At 34.6% G+C, this 17,500-nt stretch overlaps 1 protein-coding gene across 3 annotated transcripts in view; it reads right to left on the bottom strand.

Annotated features, from left to right (window-relative positions):
* The window catches only part of LOC106879951 (uncharacterized), a 143,466-nt gene that overhangs the window by 39,862 nt on the left and 86,104 nt on the right, over window positions 1-17,500 (bottom strand). For all 3 annotated transcript variants that reach the window (XR_001410684.2, XR_008266755.1, XM_014929711.2), the window contains one exon: window positions 2,206-2,309. Coding sequence is in view for 1 of the 3 variants with exons in the window: in XM_014929711.2 (XP_014785197.1) it covers window positions 2,206-2,309 (104 nt within the window). In the remaining 2 variants the exon portion in view is untranslated. The remainder of the gene's footprint in view (window positions 1-2,205; window positions 2,310-17,500) is intronic.

Here is a 17,500-nt window from a genome sequence, read left to right as displayed (position 1 = left end):
ATTATGTATTTTGCTCATCATTTAGTTTTTTATTCAATACAAGAGAAGGTTATTCTTGTGACCAGGGACCAAAAAGCGTATTTTTCTTATAGATAGTTGTAAAGATATTTGAGTCACTACAGGCAGTTTGTTAACGAATAGATTAACGTTAATTGTTACACTGCCATATATTATTATACAATGATGGACGTGAAATCTGTTTGCATCAGAAATATAGGTTAATATCTTAATATGAACTACTGATGAGTATTGGTATAATATAGGGCGTAATAAACCTGAAAACTTAAGACAGATTAATGTGATTCTACCAAGTAATATAGTAAAGAGACGACTGAATGCTCTCGTAAGATATGATTTCGACATAACATAATTAGCAAGTTAGTAACTACGTCTTTGCGAACTACCTTAGTATGATGAATTTGCAGGGTGACGGTGGACAGAAGAAGACTGAAGTGTTTAATCTAGGAATAAGTAGATACCAGAACACCTATTGCTACAAAAATACCAAGAGTTCAACAGCAATTTACAAGTTTAGTAAATATTACCGAATTGTATATAAAATGAATAACAAGAAAAACTACTGCGCAACACAATATCAACCAGAATCACAATATAGCTAGTTCAACTGAAATTAATACATAGTATTTACAGTCGTAATGTTATCAAAAGTCACAATAAAAGATCAATGACAACAACAGATAACAGTTCCTAACCAATGCATAAATACTTCATTCGAGGAAAACTGATCCTGTTTCGCATAACTTGAAATCACACAGAAAAGATTCCATTGTATTTTCGCTCTAAATAAGAGCATATACTATTTACAAACGTCAACACTACATCCTGCGAAGAATTTTCAATAATAGAAAAGGATGACGTTACACGAAATGGGTTAAAAGATGAGAATCATTTAAATATATTCCGGAAGGAAAGAAACGTTCAGCAGAAATCAACAACAACAGTGATAAAACTAACAACATTTTGGTTTTTTTTACACAGGGAATCATGAAGTGAATGGAGACTAAATATAATAAATAATCAAAGATATAATCGTGTAGTGGTAGGAAAGGAAAATTTGAAGTTCCTTTGAGACCACATGTGCAGATAAACAGTTGTAAAGGCTAACACCGGCTGTAAACAGGGAAGAGGAACACTTAGAGCCCAATCATTACTCATAAATAAACTATATACAGATGTAGGAGCCGATGTCTGAAAAGTCGATCTACCCACAATATTTTTCAGCTTGTGTGTATGCGAGTATGACTTGAGTCTATCAAATCTGTGAAAATATTTGAAGATTTAACATACTCCATCGCATTTTGTGAGACGTCTTTCCTCAACTGATCTTTGTGACTAAATTTCTAGATTAATTACGCGATTATTCATTAAACACCATTTTTCATTTCTCTGTTTAGTTCAGATCATTTTTCTATTTTATTTATTTGTGTGTGTATGTATGTGTGTGTATGTGTGTGTGTGCGCGCATGCATGTGCGTGCGTGTGCGTGTGTGTGGACGTGGGTGCGAGCGAAACCTGTGCAATAAGCGCGTTTCTCATTATTTGTATACTCATGTAATTATTAGGTTATTATACCAGATTCTTACAGAAAATAGAACAAGAGCACTGAATCTATACATGGTTTTCACAAACTTTAGCCCTCAGTTTTTCGCCCCTTCTAAGTCCCGATTGTCCTGCACTGAAAAGAAAGCAGCAGTCAAAGTGTAGTGCTTCAAAACCACAACACAACAGCAGGTTTTACAAATCACAGCATCTTCATCATAGCATCTTCAAATAACAGATTATCATCTATAGATATACATTTACAAATTTGCGGAAAAAAAAATGATTTCTTTTAAATGAATAAACGAGGAACGTTCTACGTGGTCGCTCAACCTGTAAGAAATAGCACCCAAATATCACTCTGATTCCATTCTCATGTCACACCGTCTGAAAGAAAGTCATATTATAGTTACGGTAACCCTGTGTTTGAATAATAAAAGAAATGGTCAAGAATGGAATGTCATTGATTATATGCTCGCTTAGCTAGATCTGGCCTAGAACTAAACAGTAGCTTCTCTATTAAATGTTAAATTGATTTTCTTAGATTGTCATTGTTACCAATGTAATTTCATCACACACATTCACGTTACAACCATGCAAACACACAGTCTAAATGTTAATCGTTGTTAATCATTAGGAACCAACCTGTCGCAAATTTCACTGTGCATGTGTTCTTTTGTATTGAAGTCCAACACCTTGATGAACGTAAGAGATCCATTGTAATTAGAGTTATCAGCGTGTGTACACATCTGAAATTAAAAACAAAATAGAAATACAATGCTGAGTGTATGTGTGCGTATGTGTGTGCATGTATGTATATATATATATATATATATATATAAACAATATATTAGTATATGCATATATATGTACATGTATGTATATACGTTCATCTACATGTACATATAGATACATAACTGGGTACATGACGTGGCAAAAGAACAAGGACAAAATGGTAAACAAGGTGCAACAAACAAGCAGGCCACATATTTTGTGTCAGAATAATAGCAAATGCGAAATATCCTGGAGCATGTTGATAATCATGGTATTCATATTTGTATTTAATACTTTATATTAGCAAACACTAACAGAAAATATACACAAGAGCATGCATTATGATATGGTAAGAATGCAAAATTAGCTAACTTTGGGTTCTTCGGCAGGACATACATCTCGTCAAGGCCAGGATTCAGCATTAGATAGGTTTCGCAGGCCGAGACAAATTCTATAGGAGAACAGAATTTTCCCACGCGACATCTTTCCATTCTCTACTCTATCGATGTTGTCCAAGGGTAGTGAAAGAGCCGCCAGAAGTATCAGAAGGATGCCGAAGCCAACTTTCAAATACCTTACAGATAACAGCTCCTGATGTGGAATCCATCAAATCGATCCCATTACTTGAACTTTCACATGTGATGGTAACTTTCTGTAACTTTCACATGTGATGGTATTTTTTTTTTGCCGAAGTTGACTTTGCCTTTCGTCCTTCCGGAGTCAATAAAATAAGTACTAGCCGAGCACTTGGGCCGATGTAATCGACTTAGACCCTCCCTCGAAATTGCTGGCCTTATGCCAAAATTTGAAACCGATATTACAGATGGTATATACAATATTCCATTGAATATATTCTTTTCTATTCTAGGTACAAGGCCTGAAATTTTGGGGAAGGAGGCCAGTCGATTAGATCAACCTCAGTACGTAACTGGTACTTAATTTATCGATCCCGGTGGAATTTGAACACAGAACGTAACAACAGACCGCTAAGTATTTCGCCCGACGTGCTAACGTTTCTGCCAGCTCGCCGCCTTATTCCAGTGAATATATTATAATGATTTTGCGAAAGACAAGTGCAGAATTTTATTCTATTATTCTATGTGTTGGAAAAGGTTGACACCTCTGTGTGCACGTATGCGAGTATATGTATATATGTATGAATGCATGCATGTATATACGTATAACTAACTTCTCTCTCCCACTCTTTATGTCTGTCTGCGTGTCTGTCTATATATATTTATGCGAGCGCGCGTGTATGTGCATGATATATATACACACACACACACACAGGCACATACATATACATCTCTTACATTACAGTTGCTCTAAAACATCATTACACGGAAAAGGCAGGATTTTTATTTTTATTTTTAGATCATAACAAAAATATATTTAAATACTTCAACGAGAATTTCAGAAGCGCGATATATTCATGTGTTAATAAGACGCTCTCACACACATACACACACATGTAAACTCATACATGCACATACGCACACATGCATATGTACATATACATCGATATGCATATGCATATATATGCATATATATGCATATATGGAGATATATACGTATATATATATGGATATATATGCACATATACATGCATATATATTTGCTCATTTATGTATGTTTGTTGTGTGTGTGTACGCGCTCGTGTGTGAGATCCACTGAAGAGTGCTAAACAATGCCTCAGGCTGATGTTAGTCAAGGTCAATTCCATGTTTTGATTACGGTAACTATATTATCTCTATTGAGGCATTCATGTAAACTTAAGTGAATTGAATATTTTAATGCTTTTTTCTTATTTTTTTTCTTATTTAATAAGCCAATTGTAAATGTTCTGTCTTGATTACTGTAATCAACTGAAAGCAGTTCCAGCGGGCTTCTTACAGCAGTGAGTAGATTTAAGACACAGAGAGCTTTTGTTAGCAGAATCCAAGTGGAAAGAAAACTCAATAGTTATATTATATAAATTGGAATAAAAATACAAACAGATAATAAAGCACACATAGTCGGTGCCTTATATGAAAGTTCTGACAGGTTTTATAGTTATTTCGTGATGTAAACCGTTTATCGAGACAAAATTTCTATTCCATTGAATCACATTTTTCATACGGGATAATCGCATTCATTGATATTTTTTGTAGTTTTTAAATCTAACGACCCAACAAATATGTTTTAAAAATTGCAATTTTCATGACAATCAGTTATTAAAATAATTCCTTTCTTTAAGGTTGCAAAAGCAACGAAAATTTTGGAAAAGAAAACATGTAAATGATAAATGAGTGGAAACTGAACTGGTAAGTGTGTTAGTTATTAAGGCAGTATGACTCTCCCCATACATAAATATTAAGCTTGTATTTTCTGCGAGATCTAAACATTTGTGGGATAGAACTACTAGTTTTCTAAGATTCAGGTTTTAAATAATTTTATTTTAATATCTTGCTGTAACTGATATACGTAGCTAATTCTAATGCTTAATACAGTCTTGATGTAAAGATGTTACTAACCTGTCTCGCATGCAACATATTGGAGTAAATAAATATAATATGGAGCGTGAGAGTATTGTGATATATTTTGGTTACGGTCACACGATTTGTGGATTATGTACTTCATTGAGGTTCAATATTTTTGTTTAGGGAAGAGCACAATTATTACTAATTTAATATCTGCGCTTCCTTATGTAGGGGAGATGTGGGTTTATTGAATTTAGGGATGTTTTTTTCTGTGGATAATGCTATTTTAAGACGATTTATATTGTTTTCATTATTTGTTTGTTTTTTTTTCGTGAAGAAGACATTTTATTTCCCGTTGCTCCAGTTCACTCAGCTGTAGAAATTAGTTCCGTCATCATTGGTGCCAAATTGTATCGGCCTTTAATTTTCCTTTGGACAACATCGGTAGCGTGGAGAGGGGAGAATGATATGCATAGGTGATTGCTTGTCTTCTATTAACTTTGCCTGGACATGTGCATTAGAGAACTTCTTACATGCACTTCCATGATCATTCATGACCAAAGGAGGTCTTTACCCATTACCTTGGTTGTTCATAAATATTCTTATATCTCTAACTAAATATTCTTATATCTCTGACTAAATAAGAATAATCCACCATCATTACCTTTGAGTTAATGCAACACTAAATGAGAGAGTGAACCATTGTGGTTTTCAGCTTTTTATTTTGTGTAAAATTACTATTTATTATAAGCCATTTATATTAAGTGATCTGATTTTCTTCAAATTTGTAGATGTTTAGCTTCAGGTCAACCATAATTAGACAGGCATTTGAACAAAAGTATTCCAACCATTGATACCCCATCTTTTGAATATTGTATCGTCCTTTTTGTATGACGAGAGTGTGATTTAATAGATGTTTGATTGTTATATCTCGCGGTTGAATGAATACCTCTGGTACACTCTCACATGTTCTAAACATCAGAGGCCTTGATATCAATGCAGTCATCTGGGTTCTTGAATTTCATTTAGAAGATAAGATTAATACAAGGAATTAACGCAAGCAATATGAATAATACAAGAAATTGTTATATAAGAATCAAAGTTTGGTACATTTAGAAAGTTTATGAAGTGTATTTATGGTGTCTAATCAGATATAGCAGGATTAAAAACAACTCGATTTACAGATGGTCAAATTACATTTTAAGTTTCGCACCTGATGCTATCTGTAATAGATTATAACAAAGAGGGTCCGTTGCCAAGTGAGCCACATGATTTGAATGTGATGACAGTCTTCCCAGTATAGTACACTTAAACCGTTACAGAAATGCACAACATACGTGCATCTGTCTCCCTCTTTCTCTCTCTCTCTCTCTCACATACACATACAATCTCTCTCTCTCTCTCTCTCTCTCTCTCTCTCTCTCTCTCTCTCTCTCACATACACACAATCTCTCTCTCTCTCTTTCTCTCTCTCTCTCTCTCTCTCTCTCTCTCGTGAGCGTGCCATAATCAAGTTAATAAACAACAAATAAGGAAACAATTTTGTTAATCCTCAAAGAAGATTTAAGGGATCTTTTTTGTTTGGCTGCCACTCCAATTGACTTCATATTTGATATAATGACGCAGCTTTGTAATGTTAATTACTGATTTGAAATTCGTTTTCACCATAAATCAATAAATAAAAAGTTAATAGTTTTTAAAGTTTGCAAATTTTGGCTAATTTTAGCCAATCGCAAACCACAGACATATAGGCGCCTATTTCCATAGCAACGAGCCAAGTTGTTACCAGGCTGCTTACACCTCTGTTGCTTGTCCTGTCCTGTCCACCACTTAGTAATTTTTCGCTTAGTAAATGCTTAAAACACATGAGGTATGAGGTGGTCGTGAGATGTGCTAAAAATAACAAGTAAATAGGCCTTAAATCACGCACTAGCTTTCTTTTTTGCATAATCGTATGAATTCCCGTGTGTAGAATACAAATTTGTAAAACTTTTCTGAAAATTTCAAAAAATAAAAAAAGTTATGAGGGGTTATATGGCGTGCGTAACACAGAATTCCGCTAACATTTCATTTGTTTATAGTTTAATATTAAAATACACAATGTTCACAATACGTACAGTCACGCATAAAATGACAGCTTCCAAATCCTATTTTCAGACTGGATAAAAATTATCGAGCTTTAAACCTCTGTAACTTTTTTTTAAACCTGAAATGAGTGAATTAGGCCCTGAGATTCAGCATGGAAAATTACATCAATACACCAAATTTGAAAATTTTCATTTAGTTTTAAAATTTTAAAAAGTGCAGCCAAACAGAAAAGATCCGATTTTTATATCTGAAATGTCAGGAACTCTTCTTCCAAAAAATACGATTTAAAAAAAGAAAAAAATAAAGATTTTACACTTAAGAAATACATTTTTTCTCGAGCATACTACGACTTGACCTATAGATTATATTATGGACGAAGAAATATTTTCCTTAATCGCTAGAGAAGATTGTTCTCCGAAATATCAGAAAGGCTTGTTTCAACAGAAACGAACTTAAGGAACTCCTCACTGAACAAAGAAATTCAATTTTTTCACTGAATTATACTATCAGCTATCTTTTTATCTCTTTATGTGCAAAATCCTACACGGAAAAGGACGACTTTAAGTCTTTAAGAATCAATAACTAATGTTCAAATGTCCTCCTGGCGACACTAATATAACCACTGTATATTTTCCCTTGTACAAGTATGATTCCCTCCCTTGTAGTACATACAACCCAGTCCTCCAGAATGAAGAGTTGCTTAAGATTTTGCCGTCACCTGAGCCTAATCATGGGAGTCACTGCTTTTGTTCACTAATAAACACAATCTAAAATTTTAAGGGTTGATAATTGCTTCTAAATTTATGGAAAGAGTTTTGACGAGAAGTAGTTAACCGAAACCATCGACCTCAGTACTTAACTGGTACTTTATTTTACTGGCCCCAGAAAGGCTGAAAGACGAATTGACCCCAGGGGAAATTGAAATCAGAATGCATAGAGCTGAAACAATTATTGCAGAGTATTTTATATGATGCTGAAATGATACTGCATATGCATCTCACACTTTTGGAATAACAAACATTATATGTATTCATTTCAATTCCAAGCAGCGAATTCAGTGCCTATTCAATATATATATAAACATCGTTTAAGATTTAAGTACATTCACAAGCATAGCATAAGAGGGGGAAAATGTAGACAGGAACACCTACAGGAATAGAACCACGTAACAGTCTAAATTCTTTTTGAATACCAATAGCGTTATACCAAAGCGATCCACCTTCTCCTTCTAACGAGTTTACATAGGAACCATTTAATACGAAAGAGCATGAGTGGACCAACTACTGTTGTTACCTTCATTCGTATCACACAATTTTCATTAGTGCATTTGATCGCCGCAACACCTAGCGGAGAAGTCATCCACTTACTGTCAGCCCAATCTAATATTACTCTTAGTACTTCCATGCTGAGTGAATTAGTCCCAAGATATAAATGTAACATAATATAAATGTTTAAAATTAGATGCACCAGCAAATGCGTTTTCTTCGGTGTGTGGATGCGTGTGCGTATGTGTGTTGCCGCACGTTCCTATTTATATATGCATGAATGAATAAGACAACGATAGAAATTGTCTTTACAAAAATTATATCCCGATATTCGTATTCAAAATTCAAACTATTATACAGTTCACCTTTGATTCCACGTGGAATATACGTCATTAATTTCGGAATCATATCAAATACTGAGCTTCTACTGATATAAACCTGATGATTTGTGCGGAATTTCTTTTTTCACATGTATTTATTCTTTTATTCTTTTATTTGCTTCAGACTGTGGCCATGCTGGAGCACCGCCTTTAGTCGAACAAATCGACCCCAGTACTTATTCTTTGTAAGCCTAGTACTTAGTGCATCGGCCACTTTTTGCCGAACCGCTAGGTTACGGGCACGGAAACACACCAGCATCAGTTGTCAAGCGATGGTGGAGACACAAACACACACACACACACATATATATATATATATATATATATATATATATATATATATATATATATATATATATATATATATATATATATATACATATACGATGGGCTTCTTTCAGTTTCCGTCTACCAAATGCACTCACAAAGCTTTGATCGGCCTGAAGCTATAGTCAAAGACACATGCTCAAGGTGCCACACATTGGGACTGAACTTGGAACAATGTCGTTGGTAAGCCAGCTGCTTACCACACAGCTACTCCTGTACTGACTATCGTTTGTTAAACGTCAGTCCTACTCTCAGTGAAAGTCACCTCATCTTTTTATGCCGGATAAGAAAAGCGTTTCTACATGTCGCTGAAACCGCTACATCTGCCTATTTTCCCTCAAATTACACTCCACCATCTCTAGAAAAGAATGGTGCATTGCATTTTGTAGCCTTCGATATATTATACACGGACGCAAAAGATGAAATTGATCTCAGTGATAAGACTCCTAACCATAAATTTACCTTTTCAGTGTTAAATTCAGCGATAAATTCACTCATGTCTTTTGCTTCTTGTTTGAGATTCCATTTGTTTAGGGAGAAAGTTTCACATTTGAAAGATTACATAATGATTTGGAATTCCTTTCATATGAATTTTTTAAATATGTCATTTGTGAAGGAGAATTTTTAAATAAATTCGTACCGATTTGCTAGCACAAATCCGCATGTTACGCAAAGAGGTTCTACCATAGATAGATTCTATATTTCTTGTTCGTAAACAATGTTGAAAGCAGATCAGATTCGGGAGAAACGATAATAGAAATTCTTAGTTATAATAATGCAAGTGATAATTATAATTATGTAGCTTAAAAGGTTAAATACCTGAAGTCAAACAAATTGACTTTCAGTTTCGTTATATCGTTTGACGGAGGCCGGGGGTTATGAACCGTGTCGTATCAAATTGTGTTGCTCTGTTTAATGAAACTAATCTTGATTTCGTTTCCTTGTATTACCATATTACCTTTTGAGTATAATATTTCATTTCCTTTGTAATAATATAATTTAAAATTGAACGAACGATATTAGCATTAGTATTGTTTTGATGCATTCAGATATTGTGGAAGAGGAGATAGATGACGACGATGAGATGATGAGGAGAATTAAGGTGGCGGCGGTGGTGGGAATTTGTTTTTGGAACATTTATAAATATTATTTCATATTATTTCATTTTAAGTAACCCTCAAGACATCGCGATTGTTTCCTATTTTCTCTGGCTATTTACAATATTTAGAGTGTAAACTGAGACACAACTAAACGCAAGTGCGTATCTAAATGTGTGGGTAGAGACATGTAGCTATGAATACATTGGTGTGAATATTTGCGTGTACGAGGAAATATTCTTTCTTTCAACAAACCACCGTAACACTAAAAAGGAGCAACTTTTCTTGAGATGTTTTTAAAGAATTTCAGTAATTTAGAACAGATTACCATTAAGGCAATAAAATTGCTTTATATATATTTTCTAAGACGCAATTTATATTAGATGTTGTGTATAATATATAAAAGCACATCTTAATTAATGGCTATTATTGAACAATGCCTCTTTTGTTATGTGTATTATTGTAGGTACAATGTACACATGATCTACATGTAAAACTTTGTTCATACACGCGCGCAAGCACTCACCATGTGTATATAAACGTAAATGAATGAATGAATGAATGAATGAATGAATGAATGAATGCATATGTATGTTTAATGACATGATAAATGGAGAGGTGACGACATCCGTAACGGACGAATCCAGATCGGTGTGACTGTTATTCTTCAGAGAGCAGGAGCACGGCAGTCGCTCCCTGGGTCGTCCGAAGAGGTGGTGCAAAAACAACCACTGGGCAATATTCACGTCGATAAAACTACCCCGCCTCTCTCTCTCTCTCCAAACACACATACATACATACACACACACACACACACACACACACACACACACACACACACACATTCATATATATATATATGTGTGTGTGTGTATTAACCAACTGGTGATGTATTTGCACGATGTCAATAGCTAAATATTACTAAGTTTATGTTGAGACATTTAATTCTAGTTCAACTGGATATATGCACTGGAAAATCTTCAAGCACTAGCAAAATAACTATTTCCAATAATCTCGCTGCGAAAGAAAGTATTGGAAAAACATGAAATAACAAGCCCTTGGGAAATTGATATAGATATTGATATAGATGAAAAAACAACATGGCTGTGAACCGGCCAAACATTGTCATCAAAGGCAAACACGTATGTAATGAACTTTAAATCAGTGTTTCTTCAACTGACGTATCCTATTCAATAAAAAGATATCAGGGAAAACTTGTTTATCCCCATCATTTTCCGTAAATAAAGTATCAACGAAAAGAGAATAGTATTGGTATTCACTTCATTGTAACCAAAACCCCCAGCCCACACACGTCACCGTGGTATTAATGATATGCGACAATTTTTTTTTTTTAATTTAAGACTTTACCCGTCCTGTGTATCACGTGCGACAGATTGGAAATATTTCCCTGGCGCCTATGTGCCGTATATGATAACATTTTTTTTTTTTTTTTCAACAATCAGGGTAACTCGAGACTTAGAATATGAAAACTTTATATTACTCTGAACATATGAAACAAAGGTCAAATAAGAGTCTGGAAACAAGTATGTACCTTTAGGAGAAGCTTATGAAAATAGTTTGGACAGGCAAAGGGTCAAAGCTATCCTAATTTCATTAAACATGACAATTTGTCCATCCCCTTTTCAAACTTGGCAGGCTTTCAATCTGCCCGTCCTATTTTCATATATTGCAAGCTTCCTCCATACGAAACACTACATAATTAATATGAGTATTGTTCAGAAAAAAATCAGTGATATTTAGGAGGTTCAGAATCTATGAAAAACATAAATAGGAGGGATATAAATCGTGAATTGTGTCTATATTAAGTTGGTTAAGGATGCGAAGACATACTTGCCTAAAACAGTATAAGCTTTTCTGGGTAATCTACTATTAATTACTGAAGACTTGCTTACTGTGGACTACACTAATATACAGGTGGATATCTCCGTATGTTAATGGTGTGCATGGCTATGCATTCAGGTAATTGGGTGCCGGAACAAATACACACACGCGCGCACACACACATACGCACACACATGGGAATATATATATATGTGTGTGTCTGTGTGTCTGTGTGTATGTATGTATGTGTGTGTGATATGTGTAGGCGCAGGAGTGGTTGTGTGGTAAGTTGCTTCCTTACAAACCACATGGTTCCAAGTTCAGTTCCACTGCGTGGCACCTTGCGCAAGTATCTTCTGCTATAACCTCGGGCCGATCAAAGCCTTGTGAGTTGATTTGGTATACGGAAAGTGAAAGAATACCGTCATATATATATATATATATATATATTTGCATGCGTGTATATATGTTTGTGTGTCTGTGTTCCCCTCCACTCAGCATCGCTTGACAACCGTTTACGCCCTCGTAACTTACTGGTTCGGCAAAAGTGACCGATAGAATAAGTACTAGGCTTACAAAGAATAAGACCAGGGGTCGATTTGCTCGACTAAAACGCTGTGCTCCAGCATGACCGCAGGCAAATTATTGAAATATGTAAAAGAAAACAAGAATAAGAGAATATATGTATATAGGAAACTCTACTCCGTTGGTATCTGATCACAAAATATAAAGAGGCATAATTAAAATTACAAGACATCTTGTTTGGCACCCTAATGATTTTGCCACCCATCGCCCTTTATTATATAAATAATGTCGATGACAACGGTCATGATCACTTCATGATCATCATCATGGTTGTGATCATGATCATGATCATAAGAAAAATTATTAAATGAGACTGGATACAGAATATAATGTTATAAGATGGCAATAGTCCATGTGCCCTACGTAGATGACCTAAAGTTGTCTGTTGATGTAAACAAACAGAAAACCTGTAACATAAAACACGGATTCAGTAAAGAGAGCTACATGCAATTCGATTCAGAAAAGTTGGCCAATGCAACTTTGAAGAGAAGAATTAATTATACTCTCCAATATATTAGATAAAGAAACAGAGAGATAATTAGAACAATCCATCTTTAAAATACATAAAAATTAATTAACTAAAGCTAGGACAACCCGCACAAATGCAAGAGAATGGTAGGTAGCAATATTTTAGATGCATTAATTGAATACTTAAAACATTGCTACATAAAAATATGGTTGAACATATCAATATTTCATGTGTTCTAGCAGTATGCTGTTAAAATATTCTCCTAATATAGTCTAAGTGAATAAGTAAGACTAAGCATGACAAATAAGAAAAAAATAATTGCATTTAGAATACAACACGAAGACGAAAGGAAGATTATATTTATCAGGAATATAGAGATGTAGAAATATTCTGTAAGTTGAAGACAAACAGTACCATGGCGAACAAATAAACTGTCATTCTATGGAAATATACAGTAAGGAAGCAAAGAAAACAAATACTAACAGTGACAAAACATGAACAAAACAGAACTGTTTCCCATTTTAAGAGAAGTCAAAATTACAAAATTAGGAATCTTGTAACATAAAGCTATGAGAAAGATGGACTAATAACATTAACTATTTTTAAAGTACTGAACTGAAAATGTGATTACAAAATGTAATAATACATTGGTGAGAAAACTTATATTTTGCCCATACTCGACAATACTGGTGGAGTAAGGTGCTTTCTTTTACATGAACAATGCTAATTTTTTCAGTATGATACTTATTTTATCGGGCTCTTTTTGTCGAATTGTTAAGTTACGGGGTTGTAAACCAACCTCGGTTGTCAAGTGGCGAAGGAAAATAAAGGCACAAGTGCACACACACATACACACACACACACGTATACATATACACACACGTATGCACACATAAACACACACATATATATGGCGAGCTTCCACACGTTTTCCATCTACCAAATTCATTCACAAAGCATTGGTCGACCTAGAGCTGCAGTAGAAGAAACTTGCAGTGGGACTGAACACAAAACTACACGGTAGTAAAGCAAACTTCTTAACTGCAGAAACATTCCTAATCAATGTAGACCAAATCAGTGGTTCAGTTTAACACTGCGCCTTGCTTTAAATGCATTTTGCAAAGATAAATCAGTAGTAATCATTTTAGTTCTGAAGCTAATTTTGTCATTTCTTCCTACTAGTCCTCCGAGACATTGAAATGAATGATGAATGCTACCCTTTCTCTTTTAACTACGCCCTTTCACGAAAAAGGTAGGTGGATCAAGAAATAAATCAGTAGCAACTGAAAAGTAGAGAACTGAATGCCAAGTCGAATGAGTTTTTCAACATGACACAGTACCAACCCCTTCCTAAAATGAACTGCCCAAAACTCACTCAGTTAAATAGATATAAATGCTGAATATGTTGAGGCTGTAAAGAACAGTAAATCACACTGGTTTTAGTTATAAAGTCTTAACAAAAGCAGGGCATATCTATCTATCTATCTATCTATCTATCTATCTATCTATCTATCTATTTCCAAGTATACATATATATATGTATGTGTGTGTGTGTGTGTGTGTGTGTGTGTGTGTGTGTGTGTATAACTATGCTGACATACATGTGTACATACGTTTGATAAATGTAATTTTCAAACACTGGACAGTATGCAAACATTATGTAACAACCAGCAAAAAGACATACGATCACGCAACGAAATATTTCAGAGAATGACAAATTGTTTATGCTCTACAACATACTGATTCATTTAGACATTGAGATTAAAGCAATTCGCTCAGCTGTTATTCTCACTTAGGCTAGTGAAGACAAAAAAATGTCCATTAATTACTTTATTAAATCAGACAGGCCTCAACATATAGTAAAAAGAAATGAAGAAACAAAAAGACATAGAAATAGAGATATTCAGAATATGAGATAGGACTGAAAACAGAAACACACCCCATAATAACAGGTTTATAGGAAATAAGAAAAAGCTAAGCAGATAAGTGAAGGCGCCTGGTTTTGTGGGTAAGGTTTTTGAACCATGATCCTAAGACCGAGGGTTAGATTTCTGGTCTGAGTAACACTTTAGGTTCTTGAGTAAGGTACTTCATCTCTCGTAACCCCAGTCTACTCTATTTGAGTAGAGTACCACGTAGGTACCGGTACAGCTCTTTCTTCCCAGGTGTCTGTAATTACCGCTGGGTCAAAGTGAGGGTAATGTCAAATTTCGAACTCCTGCATGCGATTATATAGCCATCTAAAACTTTTAACAAAAACATGAGGCGTGTTACCAAACCATACTTACTTGTCTATGATAGTTGTAATATTTTAAGCAACTAACTATACACTCTGAACTCTAAGAATTACACATAAACAGAACATAAAGCTAACTACACAGCTATATGATTGGTTGGACAATGAAACGAGGCGAAATGAAATTCACTAATAAAAATCTTCTAGATGGACTATCGCTACAAGAAATTAATCATATTTCGAATTAGCAAAAACTAACGCAACAGCTGAAATGGTCTTAAAAATCGTACATCTGACGATCATAAGGAATAGCAATAAAATTGTGTTGTTATATGACAGCTAAATTTGCAAACATATATCAATAAAAAACGACAGCAACATGAATGCGTCAGAAGTCGCAAGGACATTTATCATATAGTTGTAGACTACCAACAACGGGAATATTTAGAGGAATATCTGTAATTTCTAAAATATAGTAAGCAAACGTTTTGAATCAGTGCCCTCCTTTGTCAGAATATGCAACATTTTCAGCAATAGAATATATTTCGTGTAATAACAACGTAAGTAAACTACTTTGTTTGCGCTTGTTCTTAGAAACCAATCTTTAATATTAATACAGACCTAAACAATGTAAAATATCTCTGAAACGTTATTGCACTGATTGACTGTCAACGGGAAAACATTCGACTTCACAACATTGCATCATTGTGAATCAACATAAGAGAGTGATGTCAGTATGTAGCAAAGAGAGCGGAGGGTGTTTACATTGAAAACTAAACAAAAATGACTGGAAACATTCCGCGCATCATACCTACACTCGCATATGCAAGTTATGCACGTAACTTCATTCAAGGTGCATAGCCAAAGAGTATGTCGGCCTGTGCACTTCTGTTACTCGAGTTCTCAATAGCGGAGTCAACATGCTATGATTAAACTTTCCACTCTCTCTCTCTCCTCTCTCCTCAAGAACTGTTTCTGTTGCTGTATGGTGTTTATTAGCGTTGAGTATCTTTATGTTTGCATATATGATGTGTTTAGTTGCACACTGGACTTTAAATCAGCGGACGGCACATGATAACTTAAACATCTTTCTCTGTTACTAGAATGGCAATAGTTTACTAACGTATAGCACAGCAACAGCAAATGCCTATCAGATTTTACAAAAGTGACCTGGAAACCTAAAGAATTAGAGCGAATCAGCAGTTGAACTAAATATATCAGGGTATTTAAAGATTGTATTCGTCATTCTATAAGTAATTGACACAACTGGAATGCTAGACAACCATTTCTATTCAGAAATTGACAAGATTGCAACATCACCAATTAGAATATACATAGGCATTTTCCAGAAAATAACAATGATAGATGTAAATATTACGGCATTCCCACGCGGCATCTCGTAACCTTCAGCATTTTACTGAATGTCTAAGAAGCTACACCTATTTTGTTTTTATGTAACAAAGGAAATTCTTTATATATTTCTCAAACAGGGAGCAATAATAATAATAATAATAATAATAATAGTAGTAGTAGTAGTAGTAGTAGTAGTAGTAGTAGTAGTAGTAGTAGTAGTAGTAGTAGTAGTAATGAGAAGAAGAAGAAGAAGAAGAAGAAGAAGAAGAAGAAGAAGAAGAAGAAGAAGAAGAAGAAGAACGTGCCCTCTCATGAAGCAACCAAAACGAAAACAATTTGGACTAGAACTCAAACGATAACTATGATAGTAAAAATGATATAGTCAAGAAACATTTTCCTCGCAAATCTTTCCTCGTTGAAATATACTGACACGGATATTGTTCATGTAATTCCAATGACGGTTATTATGATTTGCAAAGTACTTTCGCGCCATTACTCCTGTACTTTACTTTTCCTTATAGCCACACGAGGTCAGAAAATTTTACTGCTAGATATCTCATGAAAGATGCAAGCTTGGCTTTTATCCAATTAGGTAGTTTTGAGATGTGCTAGATAAAAATACTGACTTTGTGTATGTCAGTATGTATGCGCGTGGATATATGTGTATATGTTTCCATTTGTACGTATGTATACTTGCTTAGATATGTTTGCGTGTATTTATTTCTATAGGTGTGTATAGTGTTTTATATGCGGGAAAAGTTGTATGCATTTATATAAATTCATACATAAAGCTTTATATCCTGTATTCGACAAAAATGGAGATTACAAATAGTAAAATCACTGCATTCATTCATAGTTTACACACATGTACATTTCTGTATGTCTGTATGTGGGTGTATCATTGTGAATGTGTATGCACACTCATATATGCATGTATATCATACGTATGCATGCAATAGGCTTCTATCGTTGCAATCGAGAGAAACTGTGCGGATTCATATGTGTGCGTGTTTGTGCGTGTACGTACATACATATACACCCACATGTGTATATATATATATATAT

This window comes from Octopus bimaculoides, chromosome 2, assembly GCF_001194135.2.
Source record: "Octopus bimaculoides isolate UCB-OBI-ISO-001 chromosome 2, ASM119413v2, whole genome shotgun sequence".
Lineage (NCBI taxonomy): Eukaryota > Metazoa > Mollusca > Cephalopoda > Octopoda > Octopodidae > Octopus > Octopus bimaculoides.
This window is presented reverse-complemented; position numbering and strand designations above follow the sequence as displayed.